The 26562-nt window shown below is 38.2% G+C and overlaps 1 protein-coding gene across 7 annotated transcripts in view; it reads left to right on the forward strand.

Moving 5' to 3' along the window:
- The first annotated feature begins 3178 nt into the window (after positions 1-3178).
- cacna1ab (calcium channel, voltage-dependent, P/Q type, alpha 1A subunit, b) overlaps positions 3179-26562 on the forward strand; it is a 179852-nt gene continuing 156468 nt past the window's right edge. For all 7 annotated transcript variants that reach the window (XM_047366481.1, XM_047366480.1, XM_047366484.1 and 4 more), the window contains exon 1: positions 3179-3718. In XM_047366481.1, the coding sequence (XP_047222437.1) occupies positions 3423-3718 (296 nt within the window). In that variant the 5' untranslated portion in view covers positions 3179-3422. The remainder of the gene's footprint in view (positions 3719-26562) is intronic.

Here is a 26562-nt window from a genome sequence, read left to right on the forward strand (position 1 = left end):
TACTTACTTAGCTGGCAGGATTTTCCCTACATTTATTAACTGGGAATACGTTCAAAATCAAGTTGGCTAAAACAATCCTGATCAGATGTCTTGAAATAGCTTTCAATCTATCTTTAACACAAAGACATTTGCAAGGGACAACATTGGAGCACACATTTGTTGGATTTGGCAGTGGATACAGAATTGCTTAACAGCATACTGTCAGTGAAGGAAATGGATCACCAAAGTATGTATGAATTATTTTAAACCATAGTGAGTACCTTGCAAAAGTGTTTATGCCCCATTACGTTTTTCACATTTTCTCATATGACAATGTTTGACCAATACAATGAAGCACCTAAGGTAATTGTGAAGTGGAAAGAAAAAGGATTTATTTTTTTGCAAACAATACGCAAAAAGAGTAGCATGTATTTGTATCCAGCCATCTTCAATATGATACTCCCCATTAGTTATGCAAGTCCACCTGGATGTAATTTATTCTCAGTATAAATACAGCTGTTCTGTGAAGGCCTCAGAGGTTTTTCAGAGAAAATTTGTGGAAAAACAGCATCATGAAGTCCAAGGAACACAGCAGACATGTCAAGGATAAAGTTGTGCAGCGTTTAAAGCAGGGTAATGTAATATAATATTCCAAGCTTTGAACATATCAAAGAGCTTCAATCCATGATCCTAAAATGTAAAGAGTGTAGCACATCTGCAAACCTACCAAGACATTGCCATCCATCTAAAATGAAAAGCTGAGCAAGGACAGCATTAATCAGAGAAACAGCAAAGAGGAAAACGTGGAAGAATCGTTTGACGGGACAGGTGATTCTGATCTGTACAGATCTGCCCTTTTAGTAGCAAAAAGGAAACCATTATAGTAGAAAGCCAGAAAAAGTCTAGTTTAAAGTGTTCCACAAACCATGTATGGGGCACCACAAACATGAGGAAGGATATGTGTGGTGAAAAACTAACACTGCACATGACCCTGAACACACCATTTCTACAATGAGACATGGTGGTGGCAGCATCATGCTTTTATTATCATGTTTTTATTAGTGAGAGAAAGCTGATTAGAGTTGATGGGAAGATGGATAGCAATACCACAAGGTAAACCTATTAGAAGCAAAGACTTGAGATTGAGGTAAAGGTTCAACTCCCATCCTAAATCCAATTTAAATGTTGAAGCAAAACCAGAAGTTGTAAGTTTACAGATGTACCCCATCCAACCAGATCTTATGCTATTTTGCAAAGAAGAATTGCCAAAAATTAAGTCTGTAGATGTGCAAAGCTGGTGAAGACATAGTGGTTTTACAAATGCATGCAGTCACCAATTACTCTGAGCTCAGTTTGTATGAGAGGATCACTGTAAATCTTCTGAACTGACTCCTATAGATCTCAGTTTGCGCTTAAGGCTTTTACAGCAGAAATTTAACTGCAATGGAGTTTAAATTGATATCTCTGGTTGTTCCAATCTGCATTCACTCTGCTTGAGGTAATTACTTTTAAAGAAACAAAAAGCACTGAAATACAAAATGCTGGCCACATAAACCATCATCAGAGGAAACCAATACGTTTCTAGACAATTTAATGTGTTTTTATATGGAAATTGAAATATATCTGAAAGCTGCATTTTAAATAAATGATCTTAGTAAATGTAATAGTCAAACAGAAGCCTGAAGCGTGTTTAATATTTTGGCCTCTCAACCACTTCTTTATTTTTTCGGTTGAAAGGTAAGGCTAGATGCGATACCTTGCCATACAGGTGAAGCCAGCCTAGCCTAATCGTGGTGCGCTTTGGGGGGTGGGTTGGGGAGGCTCCGGGGAGGTGCCATGCGTCGTGCGCTGCATAGCTTGGCCACGGATAAGCACGTGGCGCTCGGTTCACGTCTGACTGATCAGATGCTCAGAGCACGGCTCAACACCGATTGAACGCATAAAAAACCGCAGGAGCAACTCCACTTGTCCGGTTCCTTCGTTTAGAACCCTCCACGGACTGACTACGCGTTTGTTCACTTTCCCCTTGGGGACTGAAGGAGGTTGAAAAAATCCTAAGAGGGAGAGAATAGGGAGAGCGCGCAAAAGGGAGACGTTGGACCTGCCTGTCCGCCTCTTTCAGGTTTAAGGAGCATCGGGGAGGGGGGTGCGATGGTGCTGGGTGGGGATGGTGCACGGTTTCTGCCCGGTGGTGGAGGAGATGCGAGTTGCTGTTCCAGCACACCCGCACCGCCACTGTCGTGTTTTTTGACCAAGAATTGATGATGGTGATGATGCTGCTGCCTCCATCATCCGAATCCTGTTTGTCTAGGATTCTTGTTTTCCCAACACTGGATTATAGATGATTGTCGTGGACATTATCCTTTAATTTTTTAGTTTGTATTTCATCAACTTGTCTTTAGTTGGTAGACTGAGGATACGACTATTTTCGTCTCCAAGTGCGCGCAATCACGCCCAAAAATCAGTGACCGACGCCTTGTAGAAGAGGAGGGGGAGGAAGAAGAAGAAGAGTTGGAGGGGGGATGCCGCACCGTCCATTACCAAATATCAACAAATGTCACCAGGCTCGGATTTTGGGGAAGCCCCCCTCGGTTGACGTTTTGCGTGTACGCGGAAAACGGTGGCGGCACTGAAAGGTGGCAGCATCAGCCACATCAAACACTGCGGATATATGGAACAAGAAGAAATGAATTATTAAAGATTTCACTCTTATCTATTTCTATTTTTATCCGGCTGTGGAAAAAAAGAAGGGGGACCCGGGAAGGAGGAGAGGAGGTGGAGGGGGGAAGACAACTGCAGATCTTGACAAGATGCAGGAAAAAGACGCAGTCTCAAGCTGGCCTGCTCCGTGGAGATGGTTGCAATATTTATCTCAACGCACAACTATATATTCTGCTCGCATTTGAGGTGATCGATTTATTTGCCTGCGTAAACGAGACGCGGCTGACTTTTTTGAGCGGCTTTTCCTAATCAAAAATAATTAAATAAGAACAGCATGGGCGAGTGAAGCGCTGATGCACCTACAAAATATACATTTTGCGCTGTTTTTCCATTAGAGAACTGATTGTACAGAAATTATATAAAACGCATCGCTGTGTTCCACATTTATATTCCAAATACACGATAAAGACACCGTACGCTTTCTCTTCTCTTCTGTTCTCTTCTCTTTTCTTCTCTTCTCCCTCCCCTCTGACAGCCCCCCTCCCTACTCACAAATGGAGGTACCTTCTTGGCGCTGAAGACCTGGAAAGGAAAAAAAGCAGATCTAGATAGAGGTGGAAGTACATAGAGAACACGAGGGAGAGACAGAGACAGATACCAAACCAAACTCCATTTTGCATGTGTCTTTGGAGCCGAGGCTGATGGGGTGGTGGCATGTGGAGGTGTCACTCTGAGGTTTCCCCCCGGCTCCTTCCTAACCTCTGGCGTTTGGTGTCTGCAGAATGGCGCGCTTTGGAGACGAGCTACCCAACAGGTACGGAGGAGGAGGAGGTGGTGGTGGCGGTGGTGGCGGGGGTGCCGGCGGACAAGGGGGGCCCGGCCGTGGCGGCAGCAGGCAAGGTGGGCCCCCCGGGGCGCAGCGGATGTACAAGCAGTCGATGGCCCAGAGAGCCCGGACCATGGCCCTGTACAACCCCATACCCGTCCGGCAGAGCTGCCTAACGGTCAACCGCTCCCTCTTCCTCTTCAGCGAAGACAACGTGGTGAGGAAGTATGCCAAAAAGATCACCGAATGGCCATATCCTTTCAAAGTTCCAATCTGGCAGCCTACCAAGGTACTGGTGATGTGGTGTGTGGCATGTTGGCTGAAGTGCTTAGCTAAGGTGTGGCCTTAATGTGGAGGGTGAAAGTTCTGAGTTGTGTTCACATTTACACTAAGATGCATTGTTTGTTTGTGTGTGATATTTAGATTTTTTTTTTTTTGTACTAGTGTGGGAGGTCACAATGTGTGTTTGAAATAAAGTTCTACTTAGTAGTACGTTGATACATATGTAATGTCACTTGGTCTTGAGTGTCTTCTGAATGAAACATTACGTTGAAGCTGATAGCAGTCATATTGAAGATCCTCTTTATGAAGCTGCATTTGTTGTAGAGCATTTACCCAGTTAGCAACTTGTGTGTGTATGTGTGAGTGTGTGTTGGTTGCTGTCAGAGCTGAGTGCTGATGTCAGCATTATGAAAGCTTAAGCACCATGCAACCAGAAGGTAAGGGAAATGGCTATTTCCCATTCTTACCCTCTCTCTAATTACTACTGACTGTATATGAGTTGCTTATGGTATATCAAGCAGCACAGCAGTGGAAAAACAAAGCAAAACAACAACAAAAAAACAAAACCCTGTATGGCCCGCTGTTTTAGCTTGTTCATATCTTAAATAGTTTTTAGAAATGTTGTGAGGGAATGAAATTTAGTTGCAGTGAAGTACCAAGAAATAAGCTCAGGGCCAGTACTGATTAAATTTTAGCATGATCGGCCCTGGCCGGTAACAAGCCATTTGGAAACGCTAAAATCCAGTCTTGCTCTGATGAATGAAAACACTATACCTAACCAACTGGGTAGCCCTAACAGCAACATTTTCAAGTAGTTGGACAAAATGTTTTAGATATACAGTAGTAGGTTGTTTGTACGTAAACTAGAGGAAACATTAAAGGTCTGCAATGGTGAATCTAGAAAAGCAAAGGTTAAGATGAGGGATTTATAAAAACACTTTAAAATGGAAAGTTCAAGCAGATCATAGCAGGCAGTAAAAGTACAGCCTAGAGAACTGCCTTTCAGTAAATATATGTATGTTAAGCCAGTTTATTTATAAATCTGCAGAATAATAAATGAATAATATTGTTTTCTCACAGTCCTCTTGCACTAATAGTTTATGTCCTTGGTCGCTGCTTGGGAAAGTCCTAGAATATTGAGGCTGCAAATGGCTGCTGTTGATTGTGATTGGCAGGAGAGCCAGGCAAAGAGGTTTAAGGGCAGGATTTGATGCACAGACAGGCATAACTTCTAGTAAGTTAAGGTAAAGTTGAAAAAACAAAACAACTGGACTGCGGTTCTTGTAGTCGAAGATGTGTCGCTCTTCATTTGAAGAGCTTTTTCAATTTAAAGCTGGTGAGGGAGAGGTTCCAAGCTTTTAAGCTGTTTGGGATGTGCCGTTCTGCACATCTAAATTCACATTCAGATTAGACTCCCCTCACAATAGGGCATTGGTAGTGCCGTTGCTAGCCTGGATCACTGAGAGATATTTTGGTCACATGCAATTGGGTGCACATGTAACATGGATTTACCATGTCCTGGATGCCTGAGAAACTTCAAAAGCATAACTTCTGGTATTTTCCAAATTTAGTAAGCTGGTGAGAAACTTTGTGGATATTAAGTTTATTACAAACTGATAATTAGTAATAACCGAAAACTAGGATGACGACAAATTTTAACACAATGAGTAAAACCGAAAATGAAGTGACTCAATAAGGCCTATTCCATCATACTGATTCCAGTAGTTAACTAGTGTTAGTGGAAACTTAGCTCCTGTTCTTTGTGACTCCACTGAAGCAAGCTCTGGCACTGGCCCAGAAAAACTAGAGGACTAAAAGAAAGAAGCTGGAGGCGGGCACATTCAGGGCAGTAACCAATTAAAACCTGACAACCATGTTTGAAACTCAAAAGATATGTTTCGTTTTTGATCTCTCAAATTTTAAATATCAAAACTGTAAAAACACCACACTTCACTGATTAAAAAATGTCAAATTAGAATCATAACAACACAAGCGGACTGTTATTTTCCCACAGCTTATTTTGATATCACTCTTTCTTCTGAATCAAAAAACAAAGTTTCAACTCAGTTCTTTAACAATGTCTGTCTTTTGTTGACCAAATGGTTTTATAAATCTTGCTCTAAAACTCTCCTTATCAGCACTGCTGGTGTGGAAGATACATCACCTGATTGGGATTGTGAAGCATTCACAAACACCACTTGTTGCTTAGAACAGCATTAATAAATTAAGGTGTTGATATAAGGGCATCTGTTAAAAGGGATACTCAGATAGTGTGATTTTTTTAGTTGAGAAGTCCTTATGCTCTACGATCCTTCACAAAAATACAAATTATTGGATGAGATGTTTACAATGATGTGATGACATGACTCTAACTTGGCAGCCAGAGAGGTACAGTACACTGTATTATAAAACAACTAAGTGGTGTGAATGAAATACCAATTGAAGTTGGATGGATAGATGAGAAGGCCACAGTCACAAGTCATTCGCTACTATGACCAGGACTGTTAGAAAGCAACAAATAAAATAAATACAAGTCAGAATTCCTCATCATGGTGATTATTGTGTAGCATTTATGCACTAGTGTTTTATCTTACTTGGTTTTTATATATTTACTATAATATTTTTGGTGGCAATCAGGAACAAGAAGTCCAGTTCTTTTTTTATCCTGGAGAATATTGTAGACAGTGGCTCTTTTTTAGTAAAACAGATGGATGTCAAACAAGAAGGTGGAGATACTGACTGTACTAAGGTTGGTACCAGATCACTTCACCAGGTTAGCTTGTGCATTGTGGCCAAAAGCATGAATGTGTTCTCTTAAAGGACAAGATAAGGAGGATCAGAACTTGCCATAGTTATGTCCCGACTCATAGACTGATGTATTTTAAATGAATCAGACCCAAAAGAGAATTTAAAAACATGTGTGTGTGTCTGATAACAGTAGCCAGATTACAGTTTATCCACTGATTATTGGAAATCCATGATACAAGATCAAAAGAGTTGATGTATGAATGAAAGAGTAATTAGGACAAGCGTAATCAAGAGAAAAGTTTTTTTTGTTGCTACCCTATTTTGGTCAGAACTTTAAATGTTAAAACAGAAACAGAAAAGAAAGTAGAAACGAAACCACAAAACTGAGCAGCCAAAGACAAGGGTAAATACATAGTATGCAAATTTCCTCATTACAGCAGTCCTTATGCACCACAACTGCTTATGACTCAGATTAAGAGAAGATAAAAAAAATCACTATTACTCTAGGCTGCTCTAGATCTTATCTTTCACTAGACGTGAAAGCAGTCTTGGAAATTTTAGCACAAAATGGGTTCTTTTAAAAACTTTTTTTACCCTGTAAAAGAGGATTCTTATTATTTTAATTAATAAAAACATGTTTAAATGTTTAGAACATTCACTTTCTGATCTCAAAATGAACTGAGCATATCGCAGCTTGCCACCATATGTACAGAGCAAGGCTGTGTTTGCTGGCAGATGCTGTGGCTTCTTTCACAAGAGGCCCAAAGGACTTCATTATACCTCCCTTCCTTCCCTTCACCAGCACTTTCACATTCGCTCTCTACACTCCTTTCATGTTTGCTTCTCCACTGCTTTTCTTCCCCTGCATTCCTTTTTATAAATGTACTGTCCTCCATCTTTACCTTTTTTAAAAATAATATTATGTTTACGCAACTGTCAAATTCACTTTGATTTTGCTACGTAGAAACGTATGGGGATAAAAAAAAACCTAAAAATGATGATAATGTGAAGTGTTTGAAAAGTCACATACCTATACACATATGGTACACATTTTACAGAATTTACAGACTGGACCTTGATGAAACAGTTCTTTAAGAGTTGGCTCTTATCTTCACTCTGTCTCTCTCATCTCAAAATGAGAGAGACATCAGTGGGGTGGGGTGGGGTGTGGGGGTGTTTGACTTTCGCTATCATTTGTGTAGCTTTTGATAGCCAAAGATGTTCAAATTTAGACTCAGACTAACCTCAGAAAAGTTTGATGCATTTTACTACCCTACAAAAGTGCAGACAGCATTTTGTATGAAAGTTCCCACAAGTGTATGGAATCCTGAAAATAACACTGGCAAATATATTTCAAAAGATTTCACATTTCCTCATCACCACTTTGTATTTGAACAGTGTACATATATCCATATTTTAAGCATAATCAAGATAAACAACCTAATTATCCCATTTAGAGCAGTAAACACCCCACTCCAAACATGATTATTACTATTGGCATCCCTGGTAAAGATGTGTAGAAAAGCCTTAAAATACAGTTATGGAGACTTAGGCATAAACATTAAATTGAGCAGCATGCTACCAGGTTTCAGTCAGGAACTTGGCTTTTACACCTTCGCTTGAGGTGCAGTTGAGGCCCTGCAGTTCTAATATTTAGCAATAGACAGCACTGCAGAAAAGTTTGCCTGTATTCAACAACTGGTAGCTAAAAGAAGAGTCTATAGCTGTGCACAAACTGTTACAGATAAAGGGATGTGCATAATCATCTGAAATGAAAAGACACCAAAACAGTTTGCTCCTCTGTGGCGAGGCGACGTTAAAGAGGACAGAGACGGCGAGCAATAAACCAAGCATCGAGGCCTTAATATACGTCTTTGGGTCTGTGAATGTGAGATGCTTGGACTTCACCGCTTAGCATTTGTCCTTATTTTAATCATTTTAAGCTCCTTTAACCTACATTGTTTCAGTCGCAGATTTAAAGATTTCACTACAGAAAATAAGACAGAATTCAATTCAATTCAGTTTTATTTATATAGAGCCAATTCACAACACATTGTCTCAAGGCACTTCACAAAAGTCAGGTACATACATTCCAATTAATCCTAATCATTGAACAGTGCAGTCAGATTCAGTTATTTATTCAAATTGGATAAAAACTTTTTCTGTCTAAGGAAACCCAGCAGATTGCATCGCGTCAGAGATTTGTAGCATTCACTCCTTCTGGATGAGCATGTAGCGACAGTGGACAGTCACTGGCGTTGACTTTGCAGCAATCCCTCTTGCTGAGCATGCATGCAGCAACAGTGGAGAGGAAAAACTCCCTTTTAACAGGAAGAAACCTCCAGCAGAACCAGGCTCAGTGTGAGCGGCCATCTGCCACGACTGACTGGGGGTTTGAGAGAACAGAGCAGAGACACAAAGAGAACAAAGAAGCACTGATCCAGGAGTACTTTCTATGGGAAGGAAAAGTAAATGTTAATGGATGTAGCTCCTTTAGTCGTTTCACCTAGAAAGAAAGAACAGATAAACTCTGAGCCAGTTTTCAAGGTTAGAGTTTGAAAGAGAGCACATAGAGTTAGTCACAGTAAAAGCTCAGTCAATTGCCATGTCTAGGAGAGAGAAAGGGTTAAACACTGAAAGACAGGGCCATGTGGATTATCAGTAGAAGGTGAGCATTAAGTTGTTGCCAGCAGAAGCTTGGACGATGCCCCTCTCCATAAAGGTGTCACAGGTAGACAGAGTCAGGCCAGGTGTAGCTTCTAGTAAGAGAAAAGAGAAAACATAAAGTTAAAACCTGAAATAACAGCAAATAATGCAGAATTAGAGAGTAGTGTGAGAATGTAGCGAAGAGGGTGAAAGTGGTCATTATGTCTTCCAGCAGCCTATGCCTATAGCAGCATAACAGAGATAGCTCAGGATAACCCAAGCCACTCTAACTATAAGCTTTATCAAAAAGGAAAGTTTTAAGCCTAGCCTTAAAAGTAGACAGGGTGTCTGCCTCACAGAATAAAACTGGTAGCTGGTTCCACAGGAGAGGAGCCTGATGACTAAAGGATCTGCCTCCCATTCTACTTCTAGAGACTCAAGGAACCACCAGTGAAGCCGCAGTCTGAGAACGAAGTGCTCTGTTAGGAACATATGGAACAATCAGATCTCTGATGTACAATGGAGCTGGATCATTAAGGGCTTTATATGTGAGGAGGAGAATTTTAAATTCTATTCTGGATTTAACAGGGAGCCAATGAAGGGACGCTAAAATAGGAGAAATATGATCTCTCTTTTTAATTTTCATCAGAACTCTTGCTGCAGCATTTTGAATCAGCTGAAGGCTTTTAACTGCATTTTGTGGACATTCTGATAGTAAAGAATTACAATAATCCAGCCTTGAAGTAACAAATGCATGGACTAGTTTTTCAGCGTCACTCCTGGACAGGATATTTCTAATTTTGGCAATGTTCTGGAGATGAAAGAAGGAAATCCTAGAAACCTGTTTAATATGGGATTTAAATGACATGTCCTTGTCAAAAGTAACACCTGGTCCAAAGTTGACAATTTCTGTCTTGTCTGAATTTAGAAGCAGAAAAGTCATCCAAGTTTTTATGTCTTCAAGACATGCTTGTAGTCTATCTAACTGGTTGGGCTCATCAGGATTCATGGATAAGTAAAGCTGAGTATCATCAGCGTAACAGTGAAAATTTATCCTATGCTGCCTGATAATTTGACCTATTCGAAGCATATATATATATATATATATATATATATATATATATATATATATATATATATATATAGTAAAGAGAATTGGCCCAAGTACTGAACCCTGTGGTACTCCACAATTAACCCTGGAATTTAAAGATGATTTATCATTTACATGAACAAACTGGAATCTGTCAGACAGATAAGATTTAAACCAGCTTAGCACTGTTCCCCTGGTCCCCACAGCATATTCCAACCTTTCTAAGAGAATATTGTGATCGACTGTATCAAATGCAGCACTGAGATCAAACAGGACAAGTACAGACACAAGTCCATTATCTGAAGCCATAAGAATTTCATTAGTGACTTTCAGCAGAGCTTTTTCAGTGCTATGATGAGCTCTGAAGCCTGACTGAAACTCTTCAAACAGGTCATTGCTGTGTAAATGCTCACACATTTGATTAGCAACTATTTTCTCAAGAATTTTAGATAAGAATGGAAGATTGGATATAGGTCTGTATTTTATTAAATCATCTTGATCAAGCGAAGGTTTCTTAAGCAAAGGTTTAATAATAGCTACCTTAAAAGCTTGTGGTACATATCCATTTACTAAGGATAAATTAATCATATCTAAAATGGGGCTGGTAATCAGAGGAAACACTTTCTTAAATAATTTGAGAAAAGAACCAAGTGATAATTTTCACCTGTAAATTAAGGCAGTTTTTATAGTTTTGTGCTTTCTGGTTTAGTGGCTCTTGAGAGACGGTGGTTCCTGGAAGTTTTGTGGTTCCTGGTTTTGTGATTTCCTGAGGTATAAATTATTTGAATTGTGAAAACAGCAGATCCCCCCACACTGTGGTAAGCAGCAGAAGATAAACTATGCTTGTTGTTAATAGCTTTGTGTTTGGCGCCACCCTTTTAAAGAGAATATAGATGACAAAATTTACGTCACACAGGTTTTACTATCAAGTAGACAGTACGGCAGACTAGGAGGTATGAATCTCGCCTTACCATCCGAGATGCCCTTAGCATCCTCCTAAAACTGGGTCCCTTTCTTCTAGTCATTGCATTACCTATGAGGATCAATACTTATCAGCCTGATACTTGAATGGCTTGTTCTCTTGTCTTTCCTTTTTTTAAGAATAGCTAAAATACACGGGCCTTAGTTTTACATCACACATTCCTGTTAGGGAAGCAAGAAGTCATGGATTACTAATTAAAAGCTCAAATATTATATAAGGTTGTTAATTACATTTATTTCCTTGTAACTGTTTCCAAAAGTGTGGCAGAAAATGTTTAGTAAAAAAAACAAAAAAAAAACTTTTTTTCCCTATTGAATAAATAGTCAAATTAAAGCTTGAAGCTTTCTAATGTTTTCAGTGTTAGATTACTGTGATGGAAGATGAATTTATAAACGTTTTTACACCTCTTTAACAGGCATGCAAACAAATGTGAATGGCACTGTAACAGGGGAGCTGCCATAAAAGAAAAGCCAAAAATGGTTTTGTAATTCTTTTGCCATATGTGGGTGTCTCTAGTTTCTAAATGACTAAAACATAAAGTGCTGATAGGTCATCATTATTCATTTAGTTTCTTATTAAAATGAGCAATGTAACTTGATACAATAGTGCATAAAGCAAGAGTAAGAGCTTCCACTCCCTGCTTTCAGTATAGTATTAATTCAAGTTGGAGTTAAATGGGGATTATAGGTGGAAATAAATATTTAATGTACTTTATTTTAAAAATTCTAAAGAATAAAGAAATTTTTGTTGATTTTGTTGGCCAAGGACCATCAGATAAGGTTACAGTATCATTATATGAATGCTCTGCTTGTTTTATTTTCCATTCTGTGTCACTCTCCGACCATCTGTTCTGAGCAGTCATTGCCAGTGTGAGTTTCACGCTTGCTCAGCTGGGTTCTGGCCACACTGCTTGGTATCTCGTGAGGTAAAAGACATGTGGCGTGAGGTAGATATTAAGTAACACAGAAAGAGAGAGAGAAAAAAAGAGATACAATAAATACCGTAAACCTAACTCAACACCCTCAGAAACAATGATCAGTTTGAACAACGGTTTAAGTCATTGGGAAACATAATAAAATGAATGAACAGAGCTGATAGTAAATAAAAACAAATATGTGTTATCTTTTTTGCTAACAATAGGCTTTTTGTTATACAAAATAAGGCAAAAATGTTACTTTAATAATTTTTGTGTATGTGGGGTACAAATAATTATTTTCAACAAGACACTTTTATTAAAATGTAAAAACAACACATGCATTTTCAAACAAGACAGTGCTGTGTGAGTAACGTTGAGAAAACAAAATCTATCTCAAGCTGCAAGTTACATCTCCAAAGAAGATTTAAACTTCCCTCTGGTGTATTCTGACGTTCTGTAGAGAGCCACAATCCACAGAGATACTCTATATTCAGTTTTCATCTTCTTTTACCTACAAACTAAGAACATCACTAGTCCTGTTTTTGCAGTGTCAGTTTTAGTTGTATATTTATCCATTCTTTAAAATATGTTTGTCCTGGCTTTTCTGCAGAATAACTGTAAATTGCTACTAGTGCCATCTTTGTAAAGAAGGTTGTGAAGGAAGTTTATAAATTCACAAGAAAAGAGCAATTTTGAGTTATGTTATGTGTGTTATGTTGGTCGGCAGCGTAACCAAGCCACTAACGGCGCAACAACTACAAAATAAAATGTACTCCAAGATCAGTGCAACTGTCTTTTTTTGTGTCAACAGAAGGTTGTAACTAAGCTGGGTTTTGCTGGAGGTCTTTTCCTGTTAAAAATGAGTCATTCCTTTCCATTTTCAACATGTGCTTGCTTAGGTTGAAGGATTGCCGCAAAACTAATGACTCAATGCAATCGCCTAAGCATCATCAGATATATAACTTTTTACATAGTGGCTGTGAATTTGCTCTATGCAGTCATATTCAATAAATTAGAATATTTCACCTATTTTAGTAATTCACTTTACTTAGTGAAACACAATACACAGATTAACTACACACAGAATGATGTCTTCGAACCTTTATTGCTGTTAATGAGGATTTTCAGCTTAATGATAATGAAAAGTATGTTAGTGCCTGCTTAAATATTATTTTAAAAGGTATGTTTAATATGACAAACGAGCCTCATCAAAACGTTTTCTCATAACGTATAATCTGATTTATTGAATATGACTGTATTAATAAACTGATCTGATGGGGGGTATTACAATAAACAGCACCTTAGCGTAATGAATAGCTTCTTTTACTGATTTCACTTAAAATCATTGTTGAAGTTCAGTTTAAAAGTTCTTTCTAGCATTTTAAAGACTAATTGGGGCTTTATTTCCAGACATTTCTTCCTAACAAAATATTTGTGCTTCTTGTTGGTTTCAGGCTGAAGCTTGATCTTGGCAGATGAAGTAGAAGAAACTTTTATGAATTTTGGCACTTCCTTTAAATCCACAGTACAACAAATTCCTGGCGTGTTGTATCGCCAGAACTGGTGTTAAAATTAGCTTCATAATTCTTGCATCTATTGGTTGCAAATGATGCTCTAAACAGTCTTGCTGATTAAAATCTACCAATTTTCCCTTGTTTGGCTCTGACCATCAGGTCAGTACTGAAAAATATAAAATATTTTTACTGTTCATTAAATGCATCAAAACTGAAAAGACCTACATTTTGTATTTTACCTTTAATAAGAATCAGATAAAGGTTAAGAACATATGCTTTGGTTTACATATCTTTTAGGTACCAACAATATCTAATTTTAGGCTGTTGACATTTTATAGTTGCAAATATATAATTGCGATAATCATTGCAATATTAGTATACACAATATCACCGTTGCATATCATTGTGTATACTAATATTGCAATGATCACCGTTGCAAAGGATTGCTTGGAGGGTAGAATTTGTAAGCTGTAATATTTCAGGTGATGTGCATTCAAAGTCTGCATGACAGTAATACAGGTCCTTCTCAAAATATTAGCATATTGTGATAAAGTTAATTATTTTCCATAATGTCATGATGAAAATTTAACATTCATATATTTTAGATTCATTGCACACTAACTGAAATATTTCAGGTCTTTTATTGTCTTAATACGGATGATTTTGGCATACAGCTCATGAAAACCCAAAATTCCTATCTCACAAAATTAGCATATCATTAAAAGGGTCTCTAAACGAGCTATGAACCTAATCATCTGAATCAACGAGTTAACTCTAAACACCTGCAAAAGATTCCTGAGGCCTTTAAAACTCCCAGCCTGGTTCATCACTCAAAACCCCAATCATGGGTAAGACTGCCAACCTGACTGCTGTCCAGAAGGCCACTATTGACACCCTCAAGCAAGAGGGTAAGACACAGAAAGAAATTTCTGAATGAATAGGCTGTTCCCAGAGTGCTGTATCAAGGCACCTCAGTGGGAAGTCTGTGGGAAGGAAAAAGCGTGGCAGAAAACGCTGCACAACGAGAAGAGGTGACCGGACCCTGAGGAAGATTGTGGAGAAGAGCCGATTCCAGACCTTGGGGGACCTGCGGAAGCAGTGGACTGAGTCTGGAGTAGAAACATCCAGAGCCACCGTGCACAGGCGTGTGCAGGAAATGGGCTACAGGTGCCGCATTCCCCAGGTCAAGCCACTTTTGAACCAGAAACAGCGGCAGAAGCGCCTGACCTGGGCTACAGAGAAGCAGCACTGGACTGTTGCTCAGTGGTCCAAAGTACTTTTTTCGGATGAAAGCAAATTCTGCATGTCATTCGGAAATCAAGGTGCCAGAGTCTGGAAGAAGACTGGGGAGAAGGAAATGCCAAAATGCCAGACGTCCAGTGTCAAGTACCCACAGTCAGTGATGGTCTGGGGTGCTGTGTCAGCTGCTGGTGTTGGTCCACTGTGTTTTATCAAGGGCAGGGTCAATGCAGCTAGCTATCAGGAGATTTTGGAGCACTTCATGCTTCCATCTGCTGAAAAGCTTTATGGAGATGAAGATTTCATTTTTCAGCACGACCTGGCACCTGCTCACAGTGCCAAAACCACTGGTAAGTGGTTTTACTGACCATGGTATCACTGTGCTCAATTGGCCTGCCAACTCTCCTGACCTGAACCCCATAGAGAATCTGTGGGATATTGTGAAGAGAACGTTGAGAGACTCAAGATCCAACACTCTGGATGAGCTAAAGGCCGCTATCGAAGCATCCTGGGCCTCCATAAGACCTCAGCAGTGCCACAGGCTGATTGCCTCCATGCCACGCCGCATTGAAGCAGTCATTTCTGCAAAAGGATTCCCAACCAAGTATTGAGTGCATAACTGTACATGATTATTTGAAGGTTGATGTTTTTTGTATTAAAAACACTTTTCTTTTATTGGTCGGATGAAATATGCTAATTTTGTGAGATAGGAATTTTGGGTTTTCATGAGCTGTATGCCAAAATCATCCGTATTAAGACAATAAAAGACCTGAAATATTTCAGTTAGTGTGCAATGAATCTAAAATATATGAATGTTAAATTTTCATCATGACATTATGGAAAATAATTAACTTTATCACAATATGCTAATATTTTGAGAAGGACCTGTATATTTGGGCACCTGAATGGACTTTTGCTGTTGTTTATTCCTGTAGTAAATGTTGATCTTACAGCTCCACATGGTAAACCTGAGAGATTGGTGGGAACACTACAATGAAGTAAATCAAAGAGTAAAGTGAGGAAATGTTGGTTAACTGCAATTAATATCAGCATCACATTTTGACAATTCTATTGCCCTGTAAACGTTTCTAATAAAAGTGTAGCCCTAATTATGAGTGTTTCAAAACTGCTGTGTTGCTGTTTCTTTTTTCAAAAACTAATTTGCCAATGGTGTCTGTTTCCTTTGATGAAAACGTAGAAAAAGTGGGAATCGTCTAGTTTTTTTAAAAGAGATTCTAAAAACCAAAAGGTTCAGATTGTAGTAGACACGTTCGATATTAGTAATGTGTCTCACCTGTTACTCGAGTTTGACTAAACGCTTACATAAGCTTTAAAAAAACACACGCATGATGCATGAGCACACACAACCTGACTGATCAGCTTGTGGCTTGGCTTCCTCTGTCTAGCATGAAGCAGCACTCACGGCTCATAGAGCTCTGATTGCTGCATGTATCTGTGTGTCTGTAAGTAAATGTGCATGTGGTTAGGAGCAGGTGATACTGTAGCACCTGTTCACTAGTATCACTAACCTCAGGGGGCATTGAAGCACACACACATGCTCTCAGACACATACATAGTCAGTGGAGCTGTGTTGTTGGCAGAAGAAAAAAGCCCCATTTGGGATATTCACGCTTCAATGTGCAATCTCCTGCTCTTTCTGTCTTTCCCTCTGTAATGTATCCTAATATATCCTGGTGATAAAATAGCACAATCTGTGATTTTAACACCATAAGTAATAACTAAGCCTGTAATGATACTTCCACCAAGTAAAATAGTCCTTTAGTCAGATGCTGATTTGGATGCTGGAATCACATTCTAACATTAATGCTGTCAGTTAACTGAATAAAATAATTATGTAGTCAAATACGAGTGTCTGATTTTGATTATGAACCACAAATCAGATGCCAACTTCACTATTGTTAGCCAAATGCCGTGCCCAGCCATATTTTCTTACAGCACTTACAACCTTGTCCATCACTTGTGTTAACATTTATTTCTAATACCAGGTACTCAAATGCTATCACATGAACAGTGATGCCTCATTACATCCCAAAAGAAAGTCACAAAAATATTTTAAACCCCTCACCAGTCAAACTGCCCACTGGCTGACTTTCAGCTGTTTTCAATAAAATTGATTTAAACATGAGCTGTGCATATGTACCTGTAAAATGCTTGTACCACATATAACTGGAAATGTAAGATGACTGTGAATTGATCAAAATTTGTAATTGTCTAAACAACAATTTTAAATCAGATTTTTAAAAACCTGTGGTCAAATATCTGAATTGGTTCTGGCTCCCACTCAATAGGGTTGACTGTTTTGAGCCAAAAGCAAGCATTTAGTTGCTTTAGAGATCTTCAGAGTTCGCGAATAGTTTGGATAGTGCCAGAGATCCTGTGAGAAATCAGATGGATGGAACACAAAAAAATGCATCTTTTTCTGGGTCAGTGATTTCATTATACTAAGCGGTCTGCAGTTCATTCAGGCTGCGAGAAAATGAAATTTCTAACGGATAACAGGAAAGCTAAACATATTATAGTGAAGTTGGTCTGTTTTCTCCTTTTGAGCTTTTAACTTGTCACGTAATATGTTGCATTTGGAAATGTTGGCAGCCTTTTGAAAACCTCAGAGTTTGGTATATTCTCTAGAAAATAAACACAGAGGCTGCTCTTTCACTAATACTAGCCATGCTAAATATATTAATTTCTAAAATAAAATACTGAAGATAGTTTAAAATTGAATTCCATATAGTTTTGAAATAGTTAATTCCTTTTTTACAGCAACTGATCTCACACCTAGTGTGACATTGCTTCCACTTCTAATATAAATTAATGGATGGCTTGAAGAACAAAGAATTTGATGAAATTGGTTTCAGCAGATCAAAGCTTTATAAAATAACAGAGAATGGAAATGAGCTGTGTTATTCTGATTAATACGTGTTAAGATTTTAGCCAAATTTTCCTGTAATGGGAAAGAAAAAGAATGCACAAAGGGACTAGAGCTGTTTATTAAAGTAAGTTTATTTAAGAACAAAAAAGAGAAGCTTTGTCTCAGAAAGCACTGTTATGTAATAATACTGGCATACACATATTGGTCTTTACTCGACATAACATCTTGACAGCCCAGCACCCTAGTAATGGTTGTTTTGACAGAACTCTACTCCAGATATGTGATCCTTACAGGCTATTCCCTCTGTTTGTGAGTGTGTGAGTATCTGTCTACATCACACTGTGGTGAAATCTGATTCTCCTGCTGTCCTTTCCTCAACTTTGTGTGCTGGCTGCTCCCGTTTTGTTTCGTAATAATGCTCAATGTACATAATATGTGTAGGCTATTTAAGGCCAACTCAGAAACGCTATCATCCAAAATAACCAATAGTAAAATAAAAGTACTTGTTACCTTAAAAATTGGAGTACAGGAAAAATAAACAAATACATCAATCAAAAGTAATCAGAGAGTTATAAATTACAAAGGCAGTGACAAATGACACAAAGATGAAGGCAAAGATGTGTTTGAAGGTGATAAATGGTACAGATAAAACCTAGTAAAGGTCAGTTATACTTAATTGCAGATGTGCATACAACAGCTGTGGCTCCCTTCAGAGATGTGCTTGTTCCTAATATAGTTTCCACATGTAGAACTGCATCCCTGGAGACTGGCATCTCCATAATAGTCTAAGCTACACATGCTCACTACGAATAAAACCTAAAGAGGAGGCTGCACTGTTAAAACAGACTGTGCAGTATCGACATTCTCAAAGAGTACACACACCCTGCTAAGGACATTTATGTCACATGCACTTACAAATGGGTCTAGTGAAACAGCGTTGTTAGAGAGGAGTGAAAAATAAAATGACTGGGGAAGGACGACGTACGCATGAAGAATAGACGAAAGGTGTATGTTTGCAGGGTACAAAGAAGCATCACTCAGAACCGCTTTGGACTTTCAGTTGACTTACCTTGGCAGTACATTTGTGAGCAGAAGAGTTGCTCAAATGAGAGTCTTTAATAGGGCAATAGACAGTCAGTATAGGAGCCATGTGATGATTTCAAAATCTAACACAGTCTTAATGCTGAACAAATACTAATACATCTTTCTAAAAATTTTTTTGCTTAATATCAACAAGAAAGAACCATGCAAGAAACAGGAAATTAACATTCCAGATACATCCCCCAAACAGAAAAACCTATCAGTTTGCAGACTAGGAAGCTTTGCCTTGAGTAGGACCTGACACTGACACTGAAAGACATGTTTGTTAAAGAGGATTATTTGTTCAGCTTTGAAAAATTTAGTTTTAGGTTACTCAAATTATTTAAAAGGAAACAGAACATTAAATTAAACCATAGATGCACAACTAACACTTGCTGCCATTCAGGTATCCATATATTTTGAGAAAGGCTTTAATATAGATCAGAGATGGATTGCAGACCTGTTCAGGTTGTTGAAAGTAGGCACCATCATCCCCTACGACTTTGCATAACCTTTGGTGAGTATAGTAAATGGTTAGATTGATGAATGAAATAATATTGAAAAACAGAACATTGCAATGCAGAACTTTAAAGCAGGTGGGATGATTCTTGCAAGACTTTGCTAGTCTGCATCTGTGGATGTCAGGCACAGGTCTTACCAACCACTAGGACCAAAGTAAGTTTAAAGAGATGGTTAAAGAATCAGTTATGACAGGACTAAAGTATGTTTCTTAACTGATAAAAGACAAAAAACAAATTTCTATGCCCTTCTCGGAAAAGTTGGTTTCACCCCTCGCTGGTTTGACCTTAGTGAGACTTAGATTTTTGCAGAAAGTTTTCCCATTTATCTACCTGGTTTCTCAGTAGCAAACAGTCCAATTGGGGCATTTTTGAACAATTTTATCAGGCCTCTTCTGAGATTGCTTCAGTGCTCATGTTAGAACTAGCAGTTTACCTTCCCCTGACCCAGTCAAGTACAGTGAAGTGAAGAGGTTACAGATTATGGGCAGAGATATTAAAAGCCACAAATGAAATTGCAAAAGCTAAATTTTACAAACCATCAATGTAATGTTGAGTCACACCAGTATGAAATATGTAAGTTAATTTTTTATGTGGCTAGTATCTGGCGCCACACATTAACCATCTTCTGATGTAAGAATTATGCTTTTTTTTTCTGCAAACTCAGTTTGCAAAACATGTTACCTGGAGGTACCGTCCCAACTACTTACAGACATTCCATATACTGTACCTAGGATTATCTGAACTATCTCTTTAACTGCAACTTCTACACATATACAAAATAAACTCATCATTTTCATCTGTATGATAATGTAATAGGCTATCATGAAATGGTTCATAGTTTATCTGACTGTTGTCTCTATAAAGAAATCTTTTATGAATGAGGCCAGCTGAATAAACAAACAAATAAATAATGAATTCAATGTAAATTTAAAGATATATTAAAATAGGTGAAAGTAGAGTTTGGATAATGAACAGAATGATCTTTGAGAAGAATGGTAAACAGAGGAGAATAAAGGTGGACAGCCACAGTGTTTTCCCCCCGTGTTGAGTCACTGATATACATTCAATCTGCACTCTGTGAATTATTGATTGGCCTTTAGCCAGCCAGGGTGTGTGTGTGTGTGTGTATGTTGGTGCTAATATTCTATTGGTAAAGAGCACAGATGGATTTTTGTTTTTTTCTGCATTATGCTTTTGATATAATAGAAGCGTCTAGGACACATTGATCTACAAAGCCATGTATGTTTACATCCCATATGCAAAGTCAAACATTATTGTAGGTGTACACACACACACACCTACAATAAGTAGGTTTGTTGCTTTTCACAGCATTTGTACATTTTGGTGACACTGTACTGCCATCATGTATAAACATTAAAGACAGGACTTCAATAGCGATGTAGGAATATATACTGATTCTCCAATTAATCTCTACTAAGCAAGCATGAACCAACTATCTCCTCCAAGGTGTTCATTTCTACAACAGGAGTAGTTCTTAGTTTTCACAGAATTGCATTTTTTTATTATGGTTGGTCAGCATTTTTTAATGCACCTGCATAATGTGTACGCTCTTAAAAAACACAATTCATAACAAAATGCATAGTTTATCTTGTGATAATCCCCTGCTTCTATAATTTTATCAGGTCTCTCCCACAATTGGCTTTGCAATCTGTAAAAAGTACATCAGTCATTAGGCCTGTGAGATGGTTTACTTCACTTTTTCAACTGTTCTGCATTTTAAAAACTTTACCATTTTGTTGCCACTGTTGAAATTTGTTTTGACTTCTAACAGTAATGTATGTTACCTATAGATAGATTCCAATCATTTGCATTTTTATTTGTCTTGTAGTAATACATGTTGCATAGTTATCTTTGTTATTTTGAAGCCCTCCACAGATTTAAAGAGAGCTGGTTCTCAACGACGTAACATTGTTTACTGAAGTGGTTGTTTCACAGGTAGTATGTGCCCTCATTATCTGCCTTTTCAGCCACTTATTATATTCATATTATAGCTTTTTACCCATGAAAAAAAATCTATATATTGTATTGAAAGCTATTCCATAGCTACCTCTTTATGAGTTGTGGTGAGCATTGGTCTCTCCCAGCATGTTATCAGGGAATTACATACTCAAGTAACACATGACAATTGATATCAAACATTAATTAGCGAAGGGTGCTTATTAAAGCTTAACTACATCACAGCAGTCTCTCCTGCCAGCTACATACAGTGGTTGGCAGTTATCGCCCTGGCCTCAGTTGACTATGTTCTTTCAGCAGGTTCAGTGCAGAGCTTCCTAAGATTTTTGAAAAAAGCATTTAAAATACTTAATTTGTATTATTTTTAAAGGGTGTGATGACACCTACAGACATGAGACATTATGCAATATTCGGTCAACAAGAGGAGATTTTAGATTTGTCTTCAATCAATTACTATTTTTTGTTTTCATAAATAGAATAAAGGTTTCGCATTTAACAAACTGTGTTCAATATAATTGTTCATATATTTCAATTCAATGCTTGACTAAGTCTAACGTGGTCTTAATGCCTATAAAGTATTAAAAATGATCCCTTTTGCATTTCATCAAACAAAAGTTTCTTGAATGTTAAATCATTTTTTTAATCAACTATATACACTGTAGAACACAAGCCTAAGTGTTTTAGGTTTTGGACTAAAGATGATCAAATGCAGTCCTGACTCCTTAAAAACATGTAAAATAGCACTTTAGTATAGCTGCAATAAAAGGCTCAGAAGCTTCACCATCTTTGCCCATCTACAATAATTTCATAAGCCTTACGAATCATTCATATTTTGTCAGTCACTCTCATCGTTTTATTTTCTTTTTCTGACGAGTACCCAAAATTCTTCCCCAAAATCAACTTAAATGTGGTGGGACCTTCTTCAATTCCAATGTAATAGAACACTTTCTGCTAGTTAACTCTATCATACAACTCAATTAACATTTTCCTTTCTTACTTCAAACTAAGGGTCTCAAATGTATGTACAAAGCATTAAACTCACTTGCCGTCATATCCGAGGGGCCATAATAATAGCTTCGACTGAATTGGCAACTAGATGTCACTTAAGTAATAGCGTGCCCATTTTTTATTATTCCAAAATCACATGCCCCATTACACCTCTACTAAAGGGTAAATTCCCCCATAATCCCAGTTGTAATTGGTTGTAAAATTGTCAAAGGTATGCTGCTGTTTGCATGTTGTAAATACTGTGCCCAGTCATAAATGTATTTTGTACCTTTTATATAGATGCCTGCCCCAAGGGTCAAAAGCCAAATCACACTTACACAACATCATCAACCATGAAAAACCTCATATCGTGACTGGCTGGTTGCACAATGCAACTGCATTGTATTTTTAAACTTTTTTATTTAACTCTAATAAAAACACATTTTTATTTATACCCAGACTCCTGTAGTTGCTTTGAATCTTTGTTTCTGTTATTCTGTTCTTCATCTATTAATTTATTGCAGCTCGGTGTTGTATTGATAGCTGTGCAAAATAATATGGAAAATGATGGCATTGGAATTGATGGAATGAAGAATTTCAATGTGATAGCTGTTAATGTTTAGAAAAAATGACACAGGTTCAGAGTATACACAGTGGTACTGGGTAAAATGTATATCACTATATGTCTGCTTGAACTGATCACCTAAGTAGTGCTTATGCTGGGAAATGATCTCTTTAATGATCATCATTAATGTAATTATTTTAATTGAACAGCAAAAGCACATTATTTGAAGTCTAACAAATGGAGGAATGTTGTGGTGTGCTTTCGAAAAGTGTGCAGTAACTAAAGCTTGGTAGCAACAGCAAAACTTGAATACTGCTACAAAAGGCCATCATTGCCCTCAACCATTTTCCATCTTTCATGTCCTCTCTTCCCCAGTCTATCCTGACTGAGCTATCTTAACTCTTCCTTTTCTTTCAGTCCTCTTGCCTCTCCTATATTTGGCTCAGTTTCCCTCATTCACCGACCCCCTGGCATCCTTTCTTCTTCTTCACCTCAGTGTGGAGAGAGTATTGGAGCGAGAGAGAAGGAAAAGAAAACCGATATGCAAAGAGGGTAATGAAGAATATGCAGGAAAAAAAGCAGAAACTAAGGTGTTGTGACAGCTTCCATATGTGTGTTTTTGATCTGAGCTGGTTGCTTTCTCTTGCTGCCCAGGGCGCCTCTCCCCAGAAACAGAGCCAAGCGCAAGCATCTTTATGTGTTTATCTCTGTGTGGGCAAGTGTGTGTAGGTGTGAATCCAGCCTTTGTGTGTTTTTGCCATTTCTGTGAGTTAAACACACAGTCTATGTTCCGGTTTTTGCGCATGAGCAAAGGAAACAAGTGCACATCAAAGTTAATTTAAAGCTCAGTCTTGCTTTGACATAATGGGTATTTGTACAGTAAAAATCTATTGTCTCAAAATATCCATCAAATATTCATCGACATCTATCAGGGATTTAACAATTCTGAAGAAATCATGGTTTAGTACCAATTGGGGTTTGAAGTCAGGCTTGGGTATGATTCCAGTACACATCAATCAAGAAAAATAAAATAAAATATGTTATTTATTTTGGTCAGCAGTAAAGATGTTATTATATTCTAAAACTTTAAAGAAGTGGAAAGTTAAGAACTGACTGGAGATTTGGTTATATTTTCTTTAATGACTAAACTAGTGTAAGCAGGCATAGCCAATACATAGATAGATAAATTATACAACAATAAAACCACTTCAAAATGATTGGTTTGGTCCAATGTTTCTTTTACACTTTACATCGTTCTGTCTGTCTGTCTTTCTGTCTGTCCGTCCGTCTGTCCGTCCGTCACAAAATTTTATATACTTTTGCTTCATAGTTTTGATGTCTTCACATTGTCTATCTACATTGTAGAAAGTAATAAAAAGGAAAAGCCAATGAATTTCAGGGCATTCCTAAGTAATTCCTTATAATCTGGTCGAAAATCTTTTTGTTCACCATTTATAAAAAACAATCTACCTAAACTGTGACAGATATCCCATACAGGTACCAACTACCAGTTTATTATAGCTAATGTTATTTTTGTTTTGTACATACTATAAAGTATTCTGAGATCTTAGCCCATGAGAAGGTAAAGCCAAGGCAATATTTTCTTTTCAGGTGCAGTTAGTCTTTTTACCAGTCTAACACAATGCCGAGCAAGAGTCCAGTCCCGCTGTCCAGGACACTCAAACATCAGCAGCCTGCCAATCAGCCTCACAGCAAGTCTGGCACTTTAGTGTATCTCTTGGTGAAGTATTGGGATTGGTTCTGTCGACTGTGGGAGGCAGGGCCCGGGCCCTGGGGTCACCGTGGCTGTCAATCAAGGGACCTCAAGGCAAAGATGCTGAGGTGATTTAGTGGATAACAGAGAGGAAGAGTGTCATGCTGTGACAGTGGAAAAAGGCATAAGGATATTTGACATGGCACTTTAATTAAGTGGTCAGGGTTTTCAGGGTGTCGTTTATAGTTTGTGAAAAGGTTAAACAAGAAAAACCATTTGTCGGTGTAGTCAGGTAATTTTAAGTTTTATTTAATGTATTATTTATACAGCTAGTCTTTACAGCAACATTTAATTGTGCTACTTGAAGCCGATGCTAAAAAAAGACTGTAAAAAGCGAGATATAAAATTAATCTCACCTAAAACTTGAACCTTTTTGGTTCCATTAAAATAGGCTGAAGCTGTATTTTGGTTATGATTTTGAGCTCAGGAATCTTACAACAATCAACTTTAAAATACGTGTTGCCATATGATTTTATCTGACTTTTTCTATGTTAAAATATACCCTTCAAACTAAAATAAAAAAATAAAAAACAAACATGAAGCATTTATGCTACAGAACTTGTTCCAAGTAGAACTGCTCTGATTAAAAGTTACTTTATGTTTCTCTGAACACATTCTAATCCTTAACAGTCTAATTTATTGCCCACCTATACTTGGAAAAAGATACATTATGTTTTATTATAGACATTTCCTCAGCAAGTGCCAAGTTTTAAATTAGCTATAAATGCATGTATTACAGAATTTTAAAATTTGAGTAAATCCCTTTTACCCCAACCCTTACTTCTTACCAGGAGTTTCCAGCATCACCCAGTGTAAAACTACACTCAACATGCTATAAGTGGCACATCTGTTTATCAGCTGACTTCTGATTGCCTTCCGTTTAACCAACTAATATAAGCTTGTTATACTTGTTTTACTCAAAAAATGGCAGAACTAGTGGCCATTGATTCCAATTATTTTTGCTTGAGTCTATATCAAAATAATAACTATGTGGTATTGATTATACAACCCTTATTCCAATGAAGTGCAATTGTTGTGTAAAATGTAAATAAAAACAGAATACAATTATTTTACAAATCCCATTCAGCCTATATGAAGTTGAACATACTACAAGGCCAAGACATTTTTTGTTCAAACTGATAAACCTTATTGTTTTTCGCAAATGTTCCCTCTTTTGGTACCAGTCAGCTGCCTCAGGAGTTCCACAAGCCAGCCAGGCCTGTTTGGGGTTTTTCAGCTTGATGGCATCCTTTACTTACGTAGTCAACCACGAGTCTGTCTGGCTTTCTCTTATTCTACGGATTCAACTTACCACCAGGTGGTGATCTGTGACCCAAAGACTCAGGATGTGACCCTTTCATTGTCCAGATTAAACCCCAATACAAGACAACTGCGCTGGGGGGCAAAAAGAAAATCCACCCCAAATTATCTATAAAGTCCAACTTCTCTCAAGGAGCTGGGCTATAAAGCCCATGCTGTGAGTGGAATTGAACTATGTCTAGCCGATATCTCTTGACCTCCCACACAGACCCGGGTGCCTTCCCCACAAGCGAAGTGACATTCCATAGCCTTAGAGCCTTCCTAGAGGTCTCTTGCTTCGACCGCTGCCTGATCCTCTTCGTACCAGTCTCTAATGGTTCCCCCTGCAGGTGGTCAGCCCACTTGGCCTTGTGTCTCTCGTTTGGGCTTGGACCGGACAATTCTGCGAGGAGTAACCCGGCCACCAGGCGCTTGCTGACAAGCCCCTACACCAGGCCTGGCTCCAGGGTGGTACCAAGCTCCACCGTACTGGGCAACGTCACGTGGCTCGTGGTGGTCCTCAAGAAAGTTTCTGAACCTCACTTTGTCTGATCCGTCACTCAGTGCCTGGTTGCCCTATCAGGGG

Source organism: Girardinichthys multiradiatus, chromosome 5 (genome assembly GCF_021462225.1).
Source record: "Girardinichthys multiradiatus isolate DD_20200921_A chromosome 5, DD_fGirMul_XY1, whole genome shotgun sequence".
Taxonomy (NCBI): domain Eukaryota; kingdom Metazoa; phylum Chordata; class Actinopteri; order Cyprinodontiformes; family Goodeidae; genus Girardinichthys; species Girardinichthys multiradiatus.